Source organism: Halichoerus grypus, chromosome 5, assembly GCF_964656455.1.
Source record: "Halichoerus grypus chromosome 5, mHalGry1.hap1.1, whole genome shotgun sequence".
NCBI classification, from domain to species: domain Eukaryota; kingdom Metazoa; phylum Chordata; class Mammalia; order Carnivora; family Phocidae; genus Halichoerus; species Halichoerus grypus.
Genome location: NC_135716.1, coordinates 74,938,763 through 74,954,292, shown reverse-complemented (window position 1 = coordinate 74,954,292; position 15,530 = coordinate 74,938,763). Strand labels below are relative to the sequence as shown.

The following is a 15,530-nucleotide window of genomic DNA, read 5'->3' as shown; positions in this document are numbered from 1 at the left end:
GCAGAATGTTTTTCTAGTTCACTTTGTGGCACAGAGTGCAGCCCTTATAAGGGTCCTGGCTATTCGCCAGTGAGTTATTTTCTGAGCCCCAAAGTTAGGGGTACCATATGGGTTTTTAGTTTCCTTTTCAGTTCTCTCTGGGCACTGGAGATTGTAATTCTTTATGGTAAGCTGGTTTTTACCCTAGTTTATCTGGCACTTCTAAGTGTTCTGAATTATATGGAATAAGCTTTTTTGTTTACAGCATTTAAATTACCTCACAGGGGCAGACCATGGAGTCAGGCACATCACTCTGAATCCTGGCTATTACACATAATAGCTCTGTAACTATAGGCAAACAGTTCATCTCTCTAGCTATCAGTTTCTCCTATAAAACAAAAGATAAAGTTGATGTAAGGATTATATTAATAAAGTATATAAAATGCTTAGTATAGTGCCTAGAATATCTCAACTACTTACTTTTCACTTTTTAGTAATTTTTACAAAATAAAATGGTATGTTGTTAGGAGGGTGGAAATATGTCATGTATCTACCTTTTTTTTTTTAAGATTTTATTTATTTGACAGAGAGAGACACAGTGAGAGAGGGAACACAAGCAGGGGGAATGGGAGAGGGAGAAGCAGGCTTTCCACTGAGCAGGGAGCCCGAGGCGGGGCTGGATCCCAGGACCCTGGGACCATGACCTGAGCTGAAGGCAGACGCTTAACGACTGAGCCACCCAGGCGCCCCTACTTTTACCTTTTTTTTTTTTTTTAATTAAACTCTATGCCCAACATGGGGCTTGAACTCATGACCTCGAGATCAAGAGTCGCATGCTCTACTGACTGAACTAGCCAAGAGCTCATTGTGAATCTACTTTTAAAATAGCCGTAACACTGATCTCAAGAGACAAATTTCCCAATTACTTATATATACATAAGACACTGCTGCTGTCAACTGAGATTAACAATACCATACCCTGACCACATCTAACCATGAACACAATAATTGAAAAAGGATGATGAAATAAAAGATTATCATATGAAATAAGGTGCTGTTGTGAAGTCTAGAAGTTGCAGACAATATTTTGGTATACAGAACTCCCTTACCATTAGGGTGATCCAAAAATGGAACAAGCTCCCTCACAAAAAGATGAGCTGGTCAATTTTAAGCACTCAGAAGCAGAAAGTGAAGGACTGTTTAAGAGATGGGATAGAAAGGATTCCTTTACTGGGAAATGCTAGAAGTCAACAGTGAGCTTTTTTTCCATGCCAATAGCGCTCTCGCAAACATGGTGAACGTTCCTAAAAAAAAAAAAAAAAAAAAGTGTGGCAAGCACCAGCCCCACAAAGTGACACAGTACAAGAAGGGCAAAGATTCTCTTTATGCCCAGGGAAAGCAGCGTTATGACAGGAAGCAGAGTGGCTATGGTGGGCAGACTAAGCCGATTTTCTGGAAAAAGGCTAAAACTACAAAGAAGATTGTGCTGAGGCTTGAATGTGTTGAGCCCAATTGCAGATCTAAGAGAATGCTGGCTATTAAGAGATGCAAGCATTTTGAACTGGGAGGAGATAAGAAGAGAAAGGGCCAAGTGATCCAGTTCTAAGCTTCATATTTTGTTAATATTATGAAGACAATAAAATCTTGAGGTTATGTTCACTTCAAAAAAAAAAAAAGTCAACAGTGAAATAAAAGGAGAAAAAACTATTTGGATACTGCCTCATGACACTAATTTAAAAATCCCATGAATACTGCATGAAAGGAGGAGGCTTGGAAACACCAAACTAAACTTCTTAAACACATTAGAAACACTGAAAACCAAATTTAACAATTTTTTTTAGTTTATTCAAATTGAGTAACAGGAGAAGCTTTTCTCATGCCTCGTTCTATTCCAAGTCAACCATACCATCATCAAAATTCTCTCCTGAATGTATGTTATGATTGCATTGCCATTTTCCCCCTTTTCAGTATAGACAGCCATTCGAAAGCAAACCCAAATATTAAAAATAGTATTTGAGAAAGCAGTCACAGAAAAGTCAGAATGAAATTTTATTTCACATTGGTAGAAACCATGAAAAAGATTTACATTTTCCCACATTAGAGCACAACATTTCAACGGAATATTTCTTGCCATAAATTAGATCTTGCTGATTTGTATAATTGAAACAACAATTTATATTCTTCAAGGTAAAGCAAAATGACTTAGTAAATGATTGTTTAAAAATTTTAAATCCAGACATAAACATATGGCTTCATTATTAACATTCTGTACAGTCATTACTAAATTATTTCCATTATCAATTAGCACCCATTTATAAAGATGCATTCCTAACATTGTTTTAGTCAGTTGGAATACAGCAGAAAAATTAACAACAGTTCAGAAATATCAAGTATACATTTTTGCTACATATTAAACTGTGGTAACTACACCCTATGTATTGAGTTGCAATTAATCTTTATCACCCATAAATTTGTTTTCCAATAATTTTTACCAATAATCTGAAAAATTCAACTACTTAAAGTCAAATAATTGCTACTTTTATGTTTGCACAAAAACTAATTAAAAAAAAAAAAAAACCCATCTGACTAAAGTGAAGTTTTCAAAAAAGTTCACTGGCAGATAAAAATAAAGCAAAATTTTCTAATGGACTGTTCATTTTCTACAGTAGTTGGTTTCAAACATATGTACAAAACAAGTAAACTAAAACTACACTCGAGGAGAATCATCTTAGAGCAAATCATCTTAGAAATTAGTTTTTAAGATCTGTCTTAAATATTCCAGAACATACTAGAATATGACCTACATATTCTTTCAGTTAATTACAGAAACATACAACCACAGAATTATTCCCATTATCTAGACTGAAGAGTCTAATAACTATATAGGTCTAACTTTGGACTAAGGTACAGTTTAAGAAATAAGTAGTGTAGGAAGTTTAAAGGTTTCTTTATACAAGTGTAAATACATTTTAAATACCATCAAACCTGTGATTCAGAATGTCAAATTACAGCATGTATTGGCAGCAGATGTCTATGGCAAGGAGGCAATATTTGGTCTATTATGAAGGATAAAAAAGAAAGAACAGATTTCTAGAGATGAAAAAAAAAAATACTAAATAGAAATGATACCAAGGAAAATAAAGCCTGGTCCCCAAAATAAAAGGGCCATTAACTGAACAGAGGAATATTACTCTTTATTGACCTTAGAAGCATTATCCCTATTATCGGGAATAATGTAGTAACACCTCATTCTCATTATGTATTACAATCATTAAGTATATAATGAATACATATATAAAAATACGGATAATGCATGGTGACTAAGTAATTCTGGAATAAGTCCATAGACTAAGTCACAGCATGCATAAATCATTTATATCTTAACTGCTCATTTATACCTAAACAAATTTTCATTAAGCATACTAATAATTGTCAAATGATGTAATAAAAAATCTGGTTACAGTATTTTATTATTTTGCTGAATTACATTTGGGAAAAAGAAGCTTAGGTGCTTCACCTATTTTAATACTAGTATATTCTGAATCATATTATACAAATACATGTATAGAAACCTAAAAGAAGACCATCTTTCCCACAAGGAGATAGTATCATGTAGTCTGTATCATTGGTGTGTATTTGCAAAACATCTTAACACTGCAAACATTAGAAGTTTCAAGACTGGGCACGGGAAAAGGTTTATACGCTACTACAATGATGCTGGTGTGCACTTCTACAGAAGGCCTCTTAGTGACATCAATCAACTGGAGGTAGAAGTTTATCAATGAACTGCTTGATATCCATCATTTCCTGTTTGGAATAAAGTGATTTAATAAGCAGTTACAAAATCAGAAATTAAATCCCCACTAAAATACCACCAACTAAATTTGTGGTGTGCCTAGGTAAGGTGAAACCATATTTTTACTACTTCAATTAAATGAAAAATTGTAACAGAGAAATGAGGCTTCAATAGAAATTTCAGAACATCTCCTGTGACTAGGATTATTATTGTACATTCAAATGATAGCTCCCAACTATTATGCAGGCCCATGATAATGGTCTGCACTTTGCTATACCTGAACAAAATAAAACACAGGGGTTGGGTGGAGAGAAGGGGGCTTAGAAGTAACAAAACCTATCCAGAGAAATATCAGTAAGGATACAATTACGGTCAACTAAGCATGGGTAGAAAAACCTAGCTTTTAACTTTCCCTCATTAGAATGAAATGCTAAATTCGTAGCAGAAAATATTTTGTGCCTTTCACAAGGATTTACATACAACCAACCATTTAAAAGACAGCATGTACCTATGATAGGCCTGGAAAGATGAAAAAGAATATATCAAGTATTTATTATAAAAGAAACGTTTCTATAAGACTCCTGCCATGTGGTTCGGTTTTCTCACTCCCCTCAAATAATTTCCTACTATAATCTCTAGTATTTCAAAGTTTAACCCCACAGACCCACAAATTAGCCATGCAAAGAATCTTCACCCTTATAATTTAGTCACTCAGAAAATATAGCCACAGCACAGAAGTGCTCTATTTTACAATGTTCTAAAGTCCTGGAAGTTTCCTGGTGACGATACCTCCTACCATTTTACCTCTTCTCACTTTCTGCTCATCATCCAGTCCAATGTTCTCCAATGTGATTGCACAAAGAATCCTCAGCTTTTATTTTACCTTTTTTTTTTTCTTTTTATGTAAGCTCTGTGCCCAACTTGGGGCTTGATCACACAACCCTGAGATCAAAAGTTACATGCTTGGGGTGTGCAAACAGTGTGCAACCCTTGATCTCAGGTTTTTAAGTTCCAGCCCCACACTGAGTGTAGAGATTAGGTAAACAGCATCTTTTTTTTTTTTTTTTTTAAGACTTTATTTATTTATTTGTCAGAGAGAGAGAGAGCACAAGCAGGGGGAGCAGCAAGCAGAGGGAGAAGCAAGCTCCCTGCTAAAAACCCCGATGTGGGACTCAATCCCAGGACCCTGGGATCATGACCTGAGCCGAAGGTAGCTGCTTAACCCATTGAGCCACCGAGGTGTCCCTGGAACTTTTATTTTAAAAACACATCCATATAAACACAAATACCTGAGTTTACCTGCTAACCCCCAATGTGCTGAATCAGAATTGCGGAGTTTGGAGTTCTGGTGTCTGAATGTTAATTAAGCTCCAGGGTATTTGTGATATAAAGCCTACTTTGGAAACCAATGCTCTAGACCCTCAGTCCCTCCTGGATACTCAGAGTGCCAGCCTACCTGTTTTCTGGATTCAACACTTGCTGATGGTTTCAACTATGTTCTCAGTAACAGGCTAGAATCCCAGCCCCCTTATCTTTCTGGATAAATCATATTACTAACACTTTTTTCTGTCCGTAAAACAAATGATTCTGCCAGGCTAAGTGGTTACAAAACAGTTTTGTTAGGGACTACCTCAATGCTTGGCAATTAATTTTTATTTTAGGCCTTTTCAAGCCTCCAAACCGATGCAGGCCTCCTTCATTCTTATCAAGTGACCGTATCTCCTACTTTACTGAAAAGACAAAGAGGATCTAATGTGAACTCTCAACTAGTACTACCTCAGCAATCCTTGTTCATATTCATCCACCCTCTTCTAGATTCTTAAGTGTTGTTCTCCTCTTTGAAGGCAAGCACTACCCATTTTAGGGCTTATTTACATTATTAGATCTCCCTAAGATTCCTCCATTAGATTATTATCTTCTCTTCATCGCATTTTCTTCCTCCCTCCCCCGCCAAGGGAGTCTTTTTCTCCCATCCACTAAAGAGAGTTTTTTTTACTTTTTTCCCCCTTCACAAAAACCTAATTTTTAATAAAGGTTTATACATGTTGCCTCTACTTTTCCCATTTCTCTATCCACTTTATATAATCCACTGCAGGCTCCATCTCCCCAAACATCCAAGGTCACAGATGGCTTACTATTGGGTAGTTTCTTCCTGGCCTATTTTTCCTCAATCATTCTCTGAATCATGGCACACTGTTCCCTCCCACTCTAAAATTCTTTTTCTTTTTTTTTTTTTTAAGATTTTATTTATTTGACATAGAGTGAGAGAGAGCAAGGGAGAGCACAAGCGGAGGGGAGGCAGGAGAGGGAGAAGCAGGCTCCCCACAGAGCAGGGAGCCCGAGTGGGACTCAATCTCAGGACCCTGGGATCATGACCTGAGCCAAAGGCAGATGCTTAACTGACTGAGCCACCCGGGAACCCCTTTTCTTTTTTTTCTTAAATAACCTAACCAATTTTTAAAGAAGTTTGTGTATGTATGTATGTAATCTCTACACCCAACGTGGGGCTCAAACTCACAACCCCAAGATCAAGAGTTGCACGCTCTTCCGACTGAGCCAGTCAGGTGCTGTACTGAAATTCTCTCCTCCTGTGCTCTCGTTCCACATTTAACTCCTTCTATTCCCCTCCCAAGTTCTATCCCTCGGCTTTTTTCTCATGATATTCTCCCATGGTAATTCTTCAGTGATTAATAATATTGGCAATTATTCTAAATCTCTATTACAGGCTTGAGCCTCAGACAAATATTTCCAACATCCCATTTTGTTATCATGGGGGGTACATCAATCTCAGTATGTTCACTAAACTCAGTACTATCTCCTTCCTATTACCCTAAAACTGTTCCTTGTACCTACTTTATGAATGGCATCCTGCTCTAGGACAGCCAGCTTTTCATAAGACTATGGCCCAACTGGACAGCTTGCTTTCCCTTTTCCTTTCTCTGAACACTTGCTATCAAAATCCTACCCATTCTTCTAAATCTAGCTTTTTCTTCATGATCTCAGTACTTCTCAAGATAAAATTAATCTCACTCTTCTCAGTGTTTTAGGGAACTTTAAAAACTTCTAATATAACTTATCACATTCTGTTTTCTACACAATTATTTGGATATATATCCTCCCCTATTAAATTTTAAATTTTATTAATTTAGCTTAAATTTTAATAAAAAAGGACTGTTTTTTATTTGACTTTGAGTTATGTACAAAGCTTGCATGTAATAGGAAAACACTGAATGTTTGTTGAATTAAATTGAATAAATGCTGATCTAAATCCTGCCAACTTAGGATTCTATGTGAATTCATTAACTCCTTTAAATCCCCAAGCAATCAAATGTTACTTATGTTAAAAATATCACATGAATGGAACACTATATCTAAAACTGATGATGTAATGTATGGGGATTAACATAACAATAAAAAAATTAAAAAAAAAAAATATCACATGAAAAAAGTTGCAAATATGTGTCTGTAATCACTGCTTCCAATTACCTGTTGACATGAACTGTGCTTCATGCCTTCATAGGTTTTGAAGGTTACATTGGCTGGATTTACTAATGTTTTTAGCTTTTCGGCAGTAAGAGAAGCAAACATTAGGGGAACTAAAGGATCGCAATCTCCATGGCACTGAAGAATAGAAATATCTCTATTAATGCCACTGATAGGCCCCTGCAAAAAATAAAAGAAAACTAGTATTATTTATTCAAATGTATAGAGTATTATATGCCAGGCATTTACAACTATAGACAGATATGCACATACAGTATGTTACTTACATCATAGGTTCTATTCGGCCACGGAACTAAAATTCCTTCTATCCCTATACTCCCCACAACTCTTTAGTTAAACTTTTATAGGACATATGATTACCCTGTCTTGCTTTTTTTTTTAAGATTTTATTTATTTATTTAGAGAGCACGCAAGCAGGGAGAGGGGCAGAGGGAGAGGGAGAGAAAGAATCTCAAGTAGACTCCCAGCTGAGCACAGAGCCTGACATGGGGCTTGATCTCATGACCCTGAGATCATGACCTGAGCTGGAATCAAGAGTCAGACGCTTAACCAAATGAGCCACCCAGGTGCCCCTACCCTGTCTCGTATTACTGTTTCCCAATGAAGTGGTTCCTTGAAGAAGACTCTTTCTTAATTATTCTTTATATGTTCACAGTGTCTTGAGATGAGAGGTATGTTTTAACTGAATCATGTTCTTCTCAGTTCTTATTTAATTGATTTAAATAAGATGGTTAATAGGGGCGCCTGGGTGGCTCAGTTGTTAAGCGTCTGCCTTCAGGTCATGATCTCAGGGTCCTGGGATCGAGCCCTGCGTCGGGCTCCCTGCTCGGTGGGAAGCCTGCTTCTCCCTCTCCCACTCCCCCTGCTTGTGTTCCCTCTCTTGCTGTGTCTCTCTCTGTCAAATAAATAAATAAAAAATCTTTAAAAAAAAAAAAAGATGGTTAATAAACAGCACTTAGTATGTATAAGACACCAAAGAATTACTATATAGTGATGAGGGAAAAAATCCTAGATTTATTTATTTATTTTTTTAAATTTTATTTGTTTATTCATGAGAGACAGAGAGAGAGAGAGAGAGAGAGAGAGAGGCAGAGGGAGAAGCAGGCTCCCAAGGAGCAGGGATCCCAGGACTCTGGGATCATGACCTGAGCCAAAGGCAGACGCTTAACCATCTGACCCATCCAGGAGCCCAAAATCCTAGATTTAAAAGTGAATTTGAAAATAAATGTCTACTTCTCCCATGTTTATTATATATTGCTTTACACTACTGAGTACTTAGAAATTCTATTCTATGGTAAAATCTGCTATCAAGCAGTAAAAATATTGAACTTTTGAAAATATGATGTGTAAAACACTGTCCTAATTTATATATACATTTTAAAATATATCAAACACTTCAAATATAAGATTTATGACAAAAGGACTTATTTCTTACTCCAGTCTCTGCAATCCACAATAAAGACAATATAGTATTCAGATAAAGCCTACTAGTACATCACAAAAGTCCAGGAAAATTATTTTTTAAGAAGGATGACTGATGTAAACTATGGGCTTTGGGTGATGACCTGACACATTCTAACAAACGTACCACAGGGTTGCAGGGTGTCCATAGCCTGTGCACCGATAGGAACTTACTGTGCTTTCTGCTCAACTTTGCTATGAACTTAAACTTCTCTAAAAATATATAGTTGATTAATTAAAAAAAAAAAAATGAACCTCTCCCCAACATTATCAGTAATGTTATAGGTATCAGTCAGGCTACCTGTGGAAATGAAGCCTGGAGTGGAAGCCAGCAACTGAGTGCAGTGACACCAGCCAGTTTCTGCTGTGTGGTGAGAGCAGTGTATAAAGATAAAGCTCCTCCCTGGAAAGACAAGCAGAGAAAAGTCAGTGGAACACATCCTCTGCTAGCAGCAACTTAAGAGATTTCTTGTTATTAATGATGTCCATTAAAGAAAAAAATCAACCTGTGTGGTTGATGTCAAATCAAATCAGGCAAGCTAGCAGAAATACATACATACTCCACCCCACCATGTCCTAAAGGACATGATTCTCTACACTGAAGACCACTGTGAGAACATAGCAACCACCCAATCAGTTAAGAAACAGTTAACTGTATATTTAAATGCACTTACAACTGCCTTAGGAACATTCTAAACATACTTATTTGCTCCTCTGAAAAGTCTTAGGTATAAAATCAAACCTAGTCTTTAAGCTGGTAATCTTTTCTACAACAAAAAGTCAAGATAATAAGGACTCTGTAGCAGACACCTTCAGAGTATCTGTCTACCCAGCTTACAATACCCGGCGCTCTGGGAAGAGCATTCCCATTAGTTATCTGGATGCCACGTCACTCTGACCATGCCTGTGGGTCACTGGGCCCCATGAGAACATGAGATTCTTTCTCATCCAAGATAGTCATGTTCCTTTTCTCAAGATTTTGAAATTGGGATTCAGTGACTGTCAGTCTGTCTCTTTGGATGGCTGGAACGGTAACCTGTAAATTCAAGAACTGGAAAAGCTATAGGCTGCAAAGGTGGAGAGCGCCAACTGTAGATGAAGAGGCAAATGAAGCAGACGAGCAGAAAAAACAAAGGAGATGGAGAGAAAGCCATGAGGGCTTTCCAAATCTTAGCTATTTCCTGAGGCTCTGATTCATTCTCATCCTTGGTTTTCCTGATGTGATCCCACAGACTCATAACCTGCTCTTTCTTGCTTAAGGTAAGAGGAATTCCTTTCTGTAAATTGTAATCAACGAATCTCAACTATACAGTCTCCTATGTTAGCTTTTGTATTCGAATCAAGTATTCATTTCTGTACCTACATTTACATCACGATGTGCATTACAATAGACATTGTCTTGACTTCAACAAATACCAAACCAGTAACATCTTTTTACTATATTGTATTGACAACCTATCTTCCTACTGAATTCTAACTTCTAAAGAATTCCATAATTCTGACATTGTCCTAATTCAGGTAGTCTGAACACTAAGTTGTTGATTTAGAAGCTTTACCGATTAGAAGCTAGAGCAATTTGGGATGGGTGAAAAGGTGAACATGTGATAAGCTGAAAGAAAGATATAAGGTCAATACGAGGTAACTACGTCTGCAGAAAAAGTATAGAAGGTAGAAGAAAAAGTACAGACAGAAGAAGAAAGATGCCAAAAATAAACATCACATATTTAAATCTACAATCTATTTTATAAGACAAAAAGAGTAAAGATGATAGAGTGACATCAGCATGATGGGACACAGGTCATTCCTAACTTTGCTCCCTCTTAAAAGAACTAACATCTAATCATGGACAGGACACCACTGAGAGAATCTTAGCACATGGCGGGGAGAGGGTGAGGCTGGGCACCCCCTGCACCACAGAGACCAAGAGAGACCACACTGAAAGGTAAGAGAAATGGCTACACGCTGACTGCATTGCCCCTCTCCCAAGCCAGTGCAGCGCCACCTGGAGAGTATCCCCGGAGTGTCTGGTTCCTGTTGTGGGAGAAGAGAACCCAGGGCGAACAACCAGCAACCTCCAGCATTGTGGGACACTTTGTGGGAGCCCCTACTTGGATTTTGCCCCAAGGGGGGAGTTTGTGGGGCTCAACCACTGGGAATCTGTGACAAAAAGAGGGAAGAAATTCTCTTGTTTTCTACTTTACTGTTCCTATCAGTAGTCTCCTCCTAGGACAGGGGAATTATACTTGTGTTTATCAAATTAGAATTTTGTTTAAAGGGGTACACAGCATCAACTTAGATACCTAAACTACATGTGTCCTAATTATTTTAAGAAAATATATTCCAAGTTCTAATCAATTTACTTATTAATAAATTGATTTTCAAGACATAATCTAGAAGTTGAAGGCAATTGCTAGAGAGAAAACTAGAAAAGCAAAAGAGTATATTATCATAATTAACTATATCTAGTCCATTCAAACTTAATTCAGCATTAAAGGTAACAGTATATATATATTAAAAAAAAACAGTCTATCAGATTCTGTAACATGTACTGAAAAAAAGACTCCTCCATAGAAAAGGACAGAACCCAGACTCCTAGATAAATATACCAATGACGTATCACCCAAACTTCATCTTACCTGAGAAAATCCTCCCAAAACAATTCTGTTAGAAGGAATGCCATTCTTCACCTCTTGCTCTATCAAAGCTTTTACTAAAAACAACATAAAATTAAATCACTAATACTTTCAATGTTAAGCCTAAAGATACCATTTTAAATAGGATAAAATTAATTATAGAAAAGCACGAAGTATATTAAAGGTCGAAACAAGTGAAAAGCTTGAAGCACTCTACTAAAATACAAACCTAGAATGTATTTTCATTATAAAACTCATTTTGCAGGTGTTGCTTAAACTGTTCCATTATTTCTTACATAATTTATAAACAGTTCTTTCTCTTATCAATCAACGGATATTCTTTTATCTATGGTCAATTCTGCTCATATACATTTATATTTCTCTCCAATGAATCACAGGATTTGTACCTAAAAGTTACCATTTTAAAATATAAATAAAGTATATTACACAGTTTGTGATTTATAGTGTTTAAAAAGTTCATTCTATTATTTTTAAAAACTGTAGTACTAATTTTTCCTATAGCCAGTAAATGATGCAGGGAAAAAAATCAAATGAGTTCTTTTGTTTCTGCAAAATATTTTGACACAGATCATTAACTATAAAACTTGATGACTCCTAGAATTTCCTTTTTCTTTATAATCTGTCCAGTTTTTTAGTAACTACACAAACTATGTCCTTTCATTTTTACATATGTGCAAGAGTTTCATTTTTTTTTTTAAAGATTTTTTATTTATTGAGCGAGAGAGCACAACTGAGAGCACGAGCAGGGATGATGGTCAGAGGGAGAGGGAGAAGCAGACTCCCCGCTGAGTAGGGAGTCCGACACATGGCTCCATCCCAGGACCCCAGGATCATGATCTGAGCCAAAGGCAGATGCTTTACCAACTGAGCCACCTAGATGCCCCAAGAGTTTCATTTTTCAAGAGTAAAATTTCCAAGTTCATATTTCTTCCTTATCAAAAAATAAAAATCTGTTTTTTCTAAAACACTGCAAAAAACAAATGCCCAAATGAAAAATTATTTTCTTTTTATATAAAGTTTAGTATTGAGTTAGAGTGAGTATGAAAAGTAATGCCCTGACTATGGCATGGAAGAATGGGCTAGAGAACAGCAAAGGGGGCTTAAGAAATAGAAGGAGTGCTGAGAAATGTGAGGGATTTATTTAGGGGAGACGGCACAGCCTCAGTCAGATGGAGACTGCGGAAGTGGCAGGACTGAGCCTGGGTGGCTCAGTAGGTTAGGTGGCAACTCTTGATTTCAGCTCAGGTCATGGTCTCAGGGTTGTGAGATCAAGCCCAGCGTTAGGCTCCGTGCTCAGCACAGAGTCTGCTTGTCCCTCTCCCTCTGCTTCACTTGCCACTTGGCAAGCTATTGGGACTACTTCCCCTGAGTTTCACAAAGCTTTACCCCTCAAGGTTACACCAAGCGCTGAGATAATGTTGACAAACTACAAAGACTTCAGCGGTGGAGCAGTGCGTTCCAATTTCAATCACCTTTTGCATACGGGCGAGGGCACCACTGTGCTCCCTGGACCTAACCTGAGCACTCTCTTCTTTGTTCAGGAGCTTACTCCTGTAGGCCTCAAACAGAGGCTCCATTCTTTCCTAGCTCTGAGTCTGAGCCTCACTTTCTCCAATAATACATCACCTTGGAAAGGAAAGAAATGGCTCGTATGTCACAGGCCAACTCTATCACTAGGATGGAACTTTTCACTCTGGAACTCACCAGGCTTACCAGTCTTCTCCACAAGGCCCTGCCCCTCCCTATCTCACAACTCACTCCCAAACCCAATACCTATTTTTGTCATTTATTACTGTTTGAAAAAATCCTAGCTCTAGGATTCTCGATTTGACCTACTTATTGATGATCCTAAAAAAGCCAGTGTTCTTGGTTTGATAGTCTCAAATCTCCACTGCATTTTGAGTGTATCTTCCCTGTTTTAAAGTTTTTAAGAGTTCTTTAAAAACATTTTTAAAAAGGATCCTACTGGTTTTTAAGCTATTTTGGAAATTTTCAAACAAATCTAAAAATAGAAAGAGTGTGCAGTAACTCCCAGGTACGTATCACCTCACTTCTGCAACTATCAATTCACAGCCAGGCTTGTGTCATCAATACCTGCTGCGCCACCACCCAATTATTCTCAAGTCAATCCCAGTGATCCCATCTATTTGTAAATACTTCAGTACATACATAAAAGGATACCTCTATACATTTTCTAAAACTAGATTTCTCCCAATAAGCTAGTGTTCTTTATGCTTGCACCCTAAAAATAAACGGAATTATCATGTCCATAAGGAACATGGAATACCAACCAGAGAACACACTTTGGAGATTCTGTAAAGTAGAGCTAAGACTTATGTCATAGAAGTGTTAAATGAGATGATTTATAAGAATTACCTGGCTTCTTTAATAGCTAAGTGTTCAATCAGTGGCATCTATTATTACCACACTAAAATTAACCAACATAAATTGTGTTATATATGATTGTATCACTATACCTATCCTTATTTCAAGTCTCCTTAATGAAGATAACTGGCCACAACTATTAAATTGCTATTCTCTCCATTAGTCTATGTAAATCAAAGCAAAATTATGTATCCAATAGAGATGAAGTTTGATAAAGGCCATTCTTCCCCATTCACCTCATCTTCATTTATAGTTAAGGGAGTCCATGGGGCCATCGTGGCAAACAAGTTAGAGACTGATCAGAAAGGAAGGAAATAGCATCACCTCCTAAGTTCAGATAATTGTGTATTATTTCATCAACATCAATAAAACTATTGAACCTACTAAAATAAGAATGCTTTTGTCTTTGTAAAATGTTTCTGTACTTACCATTTTCTGCTGCCTGTTTAATTCCAGGTTCATCCTCCTGTGAATCTGGTGAAAGCCCAGTAATATCAAACCTGGAAAATAAGGCAAAATCTTAAAAGAGCTATTTGATTCTAAAAATATGTACTCATGGTATGTTTCACTAAATTCAGGATAAAAAGGGCTAACCATGCACATGAAACTCAAAATAAAATGTCTACAAGAGGCCAAAAAATTAACTTAAATTCTGTTATGATTCTGACATTCTACATGTTCCTTTCACCAACTAGATACAGATTCTGATGTTAAAAAATCACAATGCCACATAATTTTAGGGTAAGAACATCTAAGAAAATACCTAGTCCAATCTTACAGCCAAGCAGGAATCTCATCGCACACTCCTCTAAAAAGTTTGCAATAAATTCCAGCCATTCCTTTCCCTTCTATTGCATCATAAGTCAATCCAACAGAACAGAACTACTTTACCATGTCATTCTCGCATGCACTACCTTCATACGTATTGAGCAGAGGAATTATACTGAGCTCTATCCACATTCTGCAAAACATTTTCATCACACATAGTAGATACCTCCAACTAGAGACCCAAGGGAAGCTTTCCTCTGGCCCTTTCCATTTCTGTATCAAGTTACATCCTTTCATTATGGTCTCTAGCCACATTAGCTAAAAATTTTGGTTCTGGATGAGAATTTTGCCAGAGAGGGAAGATGAAAGAACCAATGAGCAAAGTAGGCAGGAACTTGTGAAAGCTTCTAAGGAATCCAGAAGAGAGAAAAAGGAAGTGAAGGGGTGGATAAGAAATGGGTAGGAACAAGAAGAGAGGACAAGATGACAATAGACTGGAAGTAGCTTAGAGGAACAAAGAACTGACTCTACTTCCTGACTATAAAACACACAAGGGTGAAAATGCAAGCCAGTGCAGCCACTCTGGAAAACAGTACGGAGGTTCCTCAAAAAGTTGAAAATAGAACTACCCTATGACCCAGCAATTGCACTACCGGGTATTTACCCCAAAGATACAAATGTAGTGATCTGAAGGGGCACCTGTACCCCAATGTTTATAGCAGCAATGTCCACAACAGCCAAACTATGGAAAGAGCTCAGATGTCCAGAAAAGATGTGGTGTACACACACACACATACACACATATACATACAATGGATTATTATGCAGCCATAAAAAAAATGAAATCTCGCCATTTGCAATGACATGGATGGAACTAGATGGTATTATGCTAAGTGAAATAAGTCAATCAGAGAAAGACAATTATCATATGATCTCACTGATATGCGGAATTTAAGAAACAAGGCAGAGGATCATAGGGGAAG

General features: G+C 37.2%; 2 protein-coding genes across 3 annotated transcripts in view; one reads left to right on the top strand and one right to left on the bottom strand.

Moving 5' to 3' along the window:
* Nucleotides 1–1,270: 1,270 nt before the first annotated feature.
* LOC118520577 (large ribosomal subunit protein eL42-like) lies at nucleotides 1,271–1,671 on the top strand. The gene has a single exon (XM_078072382.1). It carries the CDS (start codon nucleotides 1,271–1,273, stop codon nucleotides 1,583–1,585), a length of 315 nt encoding a protein of 104 aa, XP_077928508.1. The 3' UTR covers nucleotides 1,586–1,671.
* A 333-nt stretch (nucleotides 1,672–2,004) lies between these two features.
* The window catches only part of LYPLA1 (lysophospholipase 1), a 30,607-nt gene continuing 17,081 nt past the window's right edge, over nucleotides 2,005–15,530 (bottom strand). For both annotated transcript variants that reach the window (XM_036068672.2, XM_036068675.2), the window contains 5 exons: nucleotides 14,209–14,279; nucleotides 11,377–11,450; nucleotides 9,042–9,143; nucleotides 7,262–7,438; nucleotides 2,005–3,786 (listed from right to left, as the gene is read on the bottom strand). In XM_036068672.2, coding sequence (XP_035924565.1) covers nucleotides 3,733–3,786; nucleotides 7,262–7,438; nucleotides 9,042–9,143; nucleotides 11,377–11,450; nucleotides 14,209–14,279 — 478 coding nt within the window. In that variant the 3' untranslated portion in view covers nucleotides 2,005–3,732. The remainder of the gene's footprint in view (nucleotides 3,787–7,261; nucleotides 7,439–9,041; nucleotides 9,144–11,376; nucleotides 11,451–14,208; nucleotides 14,280–15,530) is intronic.